General features: G+C 53.6%; 1 protein-coding gene across 1 annotated transcript in view; it reads right to left on the bottom strand.

Annotated features, from left to right (window-relative positions):
* The window catches only part of CHAF1B (chromatin assembly factor 1, subunit B (p60)), a 20,332-nt gene extending 13,125 nt beyond the window's left edge, over nucleotides 1–7,207 (bottom strand). The window contains exons 1-4 of the mRNA XM_014535637.1: nucleotides 6,895–7,207; nucleotides 6,325–6,457; nucleotides 2,951–3,068; nucleotides 2,505–2,608 (exon numbers count right to left, since the gene is read on the bottom strand). Of these exons, the coding sequence (XP_014391123.1) occupies nucleotides 2,505–2,608; nucleotides 2,951–3,068; nucleotides 6,325–6,457; nucleotides 6,895–7,020 (481 nt within the window). The 5' untranslated portion in view covers nucleotides 7,021–7,207. The remainder of the gene's footprint in view (nucleotides 1–2,504; nucleotides 2,609–2,950; nucleotides 3,069–6,324; nucleotides 6,458–6,894) is intronic.
* Between the last annotated feature and the right edge of the window lie 758 nt (nucleotides 7,208–7,965).

The raw sequence follows: 7,965 nt of genomic DNA, 5'->3' as shown, positions 1-7,965 counted from the left end.
CAGTCCATTTCCTCCACACACAGGGCCTCTGCACTTGCTGTTCCCACAGCTGGAATGTTCTTCCCAAAATAACGCACAGCACTTGCTCTCCAAAGTCATTCAAGCCTCTGTTCAAACCCCACATGCTGAGCCTTCCCGAATGACCTACACTCCCCGACCCTACAACACCTCTACTACCTGACACCCCAGTAGGAGGCTGCCACCTTGTTCATGACTCTCCCAGCCTTGAGGCAGTGCCCGGCGTGCTGGCATGTTCCAGGTCATTACCGGGGCACTGGCAGGACTGTCCAGGACAAGGGCCAGATTTGGGGATGAGAAGTGAAACTCATCCTCCATTAGAAAGAGCGTGACGGAGACAGGGGATGATCGAGCGAGGCAAGCTAGAGGATGGGGTAGCTGACAGCACCCAGATAAAAGAGCAGCTGGTGCAGAGGGGATGGAAGGGGACTGCGGCAGAACCCACCCCCACCCCCAGGCACCAGGGCTGCAGGAGAATCACCAGCCTGCACGACGGGAAAGGGAGGAAGAGGCTGGGAGAAAACATCACGCCTGAGTGAAGGACTGCAGGGCTAGGTATCAGCCGCTACTGAGCTGTGGGTTTCATTGCTCTTTATATTCCTACTAGAGACCTGGTGCATGAAATTCGTGCATACGGGGGTGGGGAGTGTCCCTCAGCCTGGCCTGCACCCTCTCCAATCCAGGATCCCTCTCACAATCTGGAACCACTGGCTCCTAACCACTCACCAGCCTGCCTGCCTGATCCCCCTAACCGCTTCTGCCAGTCTGGTGCCCCTAACTGCTCTCCCCTGCCAGCCTGACCCCCTTAACTGCCTAACTGCTCTCCCCTCCTGCCTGATCCCCCTAACTGCTCTCCCCTTCTGGCCTGATCCCCCTAACAGCCTAACTGCTCTCCCCTCTTGGCCTAATCCCCCCAACTGCCTAACTGCTCTCCCCTCCTGCCTGATCCCCCTAACTGCCTAACTGCTCTCCCCTGCCAGCCTGATCCCCTTAACTGCCTAACTGCTCTCCCCTCCTGCCTGATCCCCATAACTGCTCTCCCCTTCTGGCCTGATCCCCCCAACTGCCTAACTGCTCTCCCCTCCTGCCTGATCCCCCTAACTGCCTAACTGCCACCTTCTCCCTTCTCCCGCTATGCTGCCTTCTTCCACAGCAAGGCCTGCTCCCACGGCCTCTGCCAAAGGAACCATGGCGCTGGACCGGGCCTTGGCCCTCACAGCCAGCGCAGCTTTGGCCCGATCTGAGCACCCTCGGGCCTTGCAGCTGCTGTGGCTTTGTCTGGAAGGACGTCCTCCCTAATTAGCATATTACCCTTTTATTAGTATAAATAACTGCAGGAAACCAATTCTAGCATATCATAATTGCAAGAGTTTCATCAAAAGTATGATGGAACTTGGGGACTTAACAAGGGGTAAGTCACATATGTTGTCACCTGTTGGGAATGGCTGAAGGCATTTCCCCAAACCTGAAAAGGGATGATTGCTTGGCTGCCAGACAGTTCAGGGCATCTTAATCTACATGTTATTGCCTCCTACTGGCCAAACACCGGAACAGCCATAGGCTAATTCTTCCATTCTGACAATGCCCCTGTATACGAAAACCCTACCCTTTGAGTGTATATCTCTGCCTCGCCTCAGGACAAACTGTGTTAATAAAAAGCATGGGGTCCTGAGACGAGGAGAACTTAGATCTTAGTTTCCTTTAAACTAGGCTCCTCTGACCCCCAAATGCCTTTCAAAATTATACTTCGTCTCTGGACTCCTATTTAACCTACACACAGCCTTCTCCAGATTCCTGAACCCTTCTTGATGCAGGAACAAGAACCCCGGCAGATAACTTCTCACGTGTCTACTGCATCCCCAACTAGAGAACAGGTTCTTTCAAAGCAGTGAGGGCCTGGCTGGCGTGGCTCAGTGGTTGAGCATCAACCCTTGCACCAAGTTCAATTCCCGGTCAGGGCACATGCCCGGGTTGCAGGCTCGATCCCCAGTGTGGGGCGTGCAGGAGGCAGCTGATCAGTGATTCTCTCTCATCATTGATGTTTCTCTCTCTCCCTTCCTCTCTGAAATCAATAAAAATACCTTTTTTTTTTAAGAAAAGGCAAGGTACCTTCACCTCCTGAAATGGAACCTTGGTCCTGCCTACCAACACGGAGCAGGGAATGCCCCTGAATGGAGACTTCCCCAGATCTAAGCGCCACGAAGGCAGGGGTCAGCCTGTCCCTCCACGGCTGCCTCCCGGGCACGGGGCACCCACCTTGCTCGGCACCAGGAACTCAGGACACCACCCTAAGCCCAGGCTTCCTGCCTGGGACCCTCAAACTGAGCTGGATACACGGCACCTGGGCTAATCCCTAACCTGTTGTACCCAACTCGTTTTCGCTCCTTAAAGAAACAACCGCTTCTGATGCCTTTAAAGATAAAGCAGGTTAGGCTTTGTAGACGCGTAGGATGTTCCTCCCCGGATAACAAAAGCGTATCAGCTACCTTTACTGACGTCCCAGATGATGGCCGTGTTGTCCACAGAGGCAGAAGCCATCAAATTGCCATCGGTGGCCCAGCAGATATCGTACACATCTTCTAGGTGGCCCCTGGAATCCAGAGGGGGACGGGGGAAAGGAGAGAAAGAGGACAAGAAGTTTAAAGGCAGACCCAGGCACCACACGTTAGAATGGGATGTTAGAAACTGCCGCTGGGACTATCTGAGCTACAGCCACGACCGACCACATCCAAGGATATCTGTCTTTAAAACTGATTCGATTTTACTTGTTAGCAGAAACTCAGGAAATCCATTTTAATCATGCTTTTCTCTTTTAAAACCATTCTCTTATTTCTGTCTTGCATACGGAAAAGTTTCAAGGGAGATACAAAAGTCAGAGTGCGTTGTCAGCTGAATGCAGCCCTCAGGGGAGGACGAGCCCCGCCCCCGTCACCTCAGCGTCTTCACCACCGTCCAGTTCTCCTTGTTCAGCTCCGCCTCGTCCTCGTCCTGAAAGGCCACCTGCTCAGGCTCCTTGCTGTCGTTCACCTTCCACAGCAGAATGACCGCATCTGGCGGGATTAACGGGGACAAGCCTGCTTTACCGCTCGCCCTTCGCTCCCGGGTTTTAGGCTATTAAATAACAGGTACCTTGTTCAGCTACGGCCACGAGCATTTACTTCTAAGAATGCTGAGGAGAAAACAGGTTTGCCTTCTGAGCTAAAACCCCAAGATCAAACTCATACCAGATCAGAGCTAGACAAGTCACCTTCAACAGAAGGGTCCCCTGGCGGGCCAATCACCACTGCAGAGCGACCAACAAACCAAAAGGCAGAGCCGAGAAACAACGGAGTAAAAAGAAACCGGCGCTGGCGGGATAGCTCCGTTGGTTACGGCGTCCTCCCCATATGCCAAGGTTGCAGGCTCCATCCCCAGTCAGGTATGCACCAAACAATGAACCATCAGTAAGAGGAACAACAAATGTCTCTCTCTATCAAGTCAATAAATAAAAATTTTAAGTAAATTAAAAGGAAAAAAAAACAACAACCAGCAACGAAGAGCCACCAACACCAGGGATGGCAAATGTTTCCTAGCTGTGCAACCTTCAGCAAGTCCCCTGAGGCCTCAATTCCCCACTTGTAAACTGGGGCAATAGCCCTAGCAGGTGTGGCTCAGTGGACAGAGGGTCGGCCTGCGGACCGAAGGATCACGGGTTCGATTCTGGTCAAGGGCACACACCTCGGTTACAGGCTCCTCTCTGGCCCGGGTCCGGGCCCTGGTGGGGCTCGTGCAGGAGGCAACCAATCGATGTGGTTCCCTCACATCAGTGTTTCTCTCTCTTTCCCTCTCTCTTCCACTCTCTCTAAAATCAAAGGGGAAATATCTTCAGGTGAGGATTAAAAAATAAAAATAAAGAAAAATAAAATAAAATGGGGATAACAACAGGGGGTTGTTGGGAGGATTAAATGAGTCAACATGCATAAAGCGCTTACAGCTCCACGCCCGCCCGGGTAAGCCCCTGTGTCAGCTAGTCATATCCTGTGCGCATCTCATACATTAGCCTGATGTCAGCAATCATCCGCTCCCTAACCACCCGCGTTCTGAGTCCCACTCACCACATTACCTCCCGCCCAGACTCGGCTTCCCTCTGAGAACGGCCCACAGAGGCCAGGGAAGGGGGCGTTCCCTCCTATGACTGGATCCCGGGAGCTCGGTTGAGCAGAGATGCGCCCCGACATAAGGACACACTCCACTTGCCAACAGCAGGTTCCTGGGCCTCCAGGGCCAAAGGGCTTTGTGCCCGGGGCAACCTCACAGCAGACTGCTGGCCAGTCCCGCCAGGGGGCGCTCCCACTCACCACCCTTCCCCTCTCTGCCCACACTAGGACACACGGGCACTGAATTTACCAACCAGGTCTCTTTTCCTCCTGCAAACAAACTCTGAGACTTCTGTTTTATTTTGCACTGGCTTCTAGACTGTTCTAGTGTTAAAGCATGGTAAAAAAATTTACTTTTTTTGTATAGTTTGAGTAGAGATAGGGAATATATAGAGGCCCGGTGCACGGGATTCGTGCACTGATGTGGGGGGGGGGGGGGCCTGGCCTGCGAGGATCAGCACGCTGTGGGAGCACTCATCCCGGTCAGCCAAGCGGCTGTGGACCCTCCCTCTGAGCGGCTGCTCCCTGGTCTGGCATCTTCCATGGAGCCGGAGCACTCGCCTCTCCAGGGAACCCGATCGGGCTGGGCCCAGGGACAACAGCACTGAGAGGTGGCAGAGTAAGCCTCAGTCCCGCAGCGGCCACGAACCCGCCTCCCAGCCTCCAGGGTCAGCTCTGCAAGCCCAATGGCAGCACCGTGTGGCCTGTGGGTGTCCAGAGGAGGCGGCAGGGAGCGAGGAGGAGGAGCCTGGGGTGAGGAGGCTACGATCGCAGCCCAGGTTCCTGCCTGTCGGCCTGGGGTTCACAGCACAGCAGCTCATCCTGGTCAGCTGAGTGGCACTCCCACTGTGGTAGCGCACTGACCACCAGGGGGCAGCTCCCGCATTGAGTGTCTGCCCCCTGGTGGTCATTGTGTGTCATAGCGACTGGTCAACCGGTTGTTCTGCCCAGGCTTTTATTATATAGGATGGAGTCATTTTAACCAAACTGCTAAAATCATTCCCATTATGAAGGTTGAGGCCGGAGGAAAGATTCCATTCTTGTTCTAACTGGCCTGGGAACTTAAACTTTCTGAACTTTCCAGTCCAGATCCAGTGCCCAGATATGCCCCTGGACAGACACCAGGCCTCCAGATAACCCTGACTGCCCTCCGAAGGACTCCGTACCCAGCACCTGACACCCATTACCCAGACCACCAGACGGGGTCAAACCCCTGGTGCCCACCCTCGAGCCCACCTGGCATCCATCATCCTCCCCGACACCTGACTGATGACCGTCCTGGATGAATCCCAGGGCTACGAATGCAGGACCGACAATTCTCAAGAATGTACTTTTGACCATAAGAAAAGTTCAACTTTTCTTTCCTTTATGAAGCACTTCTGGGTTTTTGCCTGTGTTCCCAGGGGGTAAACTGTAAGACCCTCGAATAAGTCTCTCTCCTTTTTTACTAGCCAAAGCCTCCAGACTCTTCTTCAGGTCGTGGGACAAGTTTTATGCCAAGAAGCACAAGCAGAAAATGTAAATCAACCTACTTCCACGAAACAAACATACATTAAAGGGCCATGTGAACGATACCCCCTAAGCCAGTGGTTCTCAACCTTCCCAATGCCGCGACCCTTTAATACAGTTCCTCATGTTTGGTGACCCCCAATTTCATTGTTACAAATTGAACATAATTAAAGCATAGTGATGAATCACAAAAACAATATGTAATTATATACGTGTTTTCCGATGGTCTTAGGCGACCCCTGTGAAAGGGTCGTTCGACCCCCAAAGGGGTCGCGACCCACAGGTTGAGAACCGCTGCCCTAAGCCAATTAATTAACTAATTATACAGAAACATGGGACAGACTGTGATCACTTACACATTCTACACTAACAGTTAAGCCAGGCCAGCACAGGGCCGGGAGACCCCGTCAGAACGGGAAACACCTCCTACTGTCTCCACGCCAGCCCAGAGGGAGCACGTGGGCAAGGAGGCATTTCCAATAGGTCTTCTCAGTTTCCGTTTGCTGCCCCCCATCTGCTCGTGCTCCCCAGAACATAAACGAAAGATGGGTGGGTCCAGCGACCTCTACCATAAACAAGCCTTACTTGGCTCACGCCTCAGGGTTTACCATGAGACACACGGATACGTGGCCTCTGAAGAACCTTGAAGTACTACACTCACCGTCTCCTCCGGATGCTAAAATCTCCCCATTGGGAGAGAAGCGCACGACATTGACGGCTTTGGTGTGGCGGGCCAGATTGGACAAAAATTCAACAATGGCCTTTCCATCCGGTCCTTTTTCCACCTTCCAGACCTGTGGACACCAAAACACGCATCCAGAACAACACAGAGTGAGCACCTGCCCTGCTCCACGCACTAAAATAACACTCTGCTTATGTTCAGGAAGACGATGTAGCTTTTCTTTTGAAACATAAAAGGAAGGAACTTGTGTCTGAGCCATAAACCCACAGTCCCATTGCTGACTGTCCTCCCTCCGGCCTCGTTCTAGTCCAGACTGTTCCCCGATGGGGACCTGGCTCGGGTTCTAAAAGCACAGGGATCAAGTCCCCTTAATCTGACCCAAGGAGAAAGAGGCTTCTTTCGGTTTCATTGTTCCCTCCGGGCCCTGAGTGCATCCCTCTGGACTAGATGAGGAAGTAGCTGGAGTTGGCTGGCATCAGCTTTCAATGTAAGCCTGGAGAACGCTGCCTCAGCGGGGGTCCCTGTGCTTGCTACTCCCGCCCGACTTACCCTCACGGCGGTGTCCACGCCCGCGGACGCCAGCCTGTGGACCCTCCCGGCCGCGCCGTGCTGGAAGTCCAGGCTGTACACCGGCTCCTTGTTGTGCCAGGCGATCTCGCAAGTGATGACCTTCATCCTCCCGAGTCGTGGGCAGCGTTCCTGTTCCAAAGACAGAGGAAAGCTGAAAACCGGTGGTCATGAACTGCAGAGTAGAGCTGGGAATCGGAGCACTTATTATGAGCCAGGAGTCCGAACCACTGAAAATGCACGCTGGCAGCTCAGGTTGCTACAGCATCCTCCTGATGCACCAAGGTGGCCCGCAGAGTCGCAGGTCAGGGCACATGCAAGAAGCAAACAGTGAATGGTTAGAATAAGGGGAACAACAAATCATGTTTCTCCCTCGGTCTCTCTCTTCCTTCCTCTCTCTCTCAAATCAATCAACACTTTTTTTTTTTTAATGCACGCTGTACTGGAAAACATGCGAATATGTCCTGACACAACACCTTGCAAGTTGCACCTAAAGTGCTCTGTTGAGCCCTAGCCGGTTTGGCTCAGTGGATAGAGCGTTGTCGGCCTGCGGACGAAAGGGTCCAGGTTCGATTCCAGTCAAGGGCACATGCCTGGGTTGGGGGCTCCATGCCCAGCAAGGGGAGTGCAGGAGGCAGCCGATCCGTGATTCTCTCTCATCACTGATGTTTCTGTTTCTCTCTCTCTCTCTCTCTCTCTCTCTCTCTTCCTCTCTGAAATCAATAAAAACATATTTTTTTAAATGCTCTGTTGAGCCCTGGCTGTTAGGTTTGTTCTCCTGCTACTTGGAAAAGCAAAATGGAACACGCAGGCAGAGAAAATCAGGAGGCCGGCGGGCTGTGCCCCCGCCCCCGCTTAGTGGGGATTGGGGCGCGCAGAGGGAGCCAGAGGGGCCAGCGAAGGAACCCCACTCCCCAGGAGCCTAGCCGCCTGGTGAAGGGAGCCCCCAGGAGGAGGGGACTATCCAGGAGAGGGGGCTGCCCGGGGGCTGCAAAAGGAAGGGGCCGGGGCCGCGAGGGAACCCTGCTCCCAGGGACGGGGCCTCCCGGGCCA

This window comes from Myotis brandtii, unplaced genomic scaffold, assembly GCF_000412655.1.
Source record: "Myotis brandtii unplaced genomic scaffold, ASM41265v1 scaffold147, whole genome shotgun sequence".
Classification (NCBI taxonomy): Eukaryota; Metazoa; Chordata; class Mammalia; order Chiroptera; family Vespertilionidae; genus Myotis; species Myotis brandtii.
Note: the sequence above shows the minus strand (reverse complement) of the source record. Positions and strands in the feature narration are given on the sequence as shown.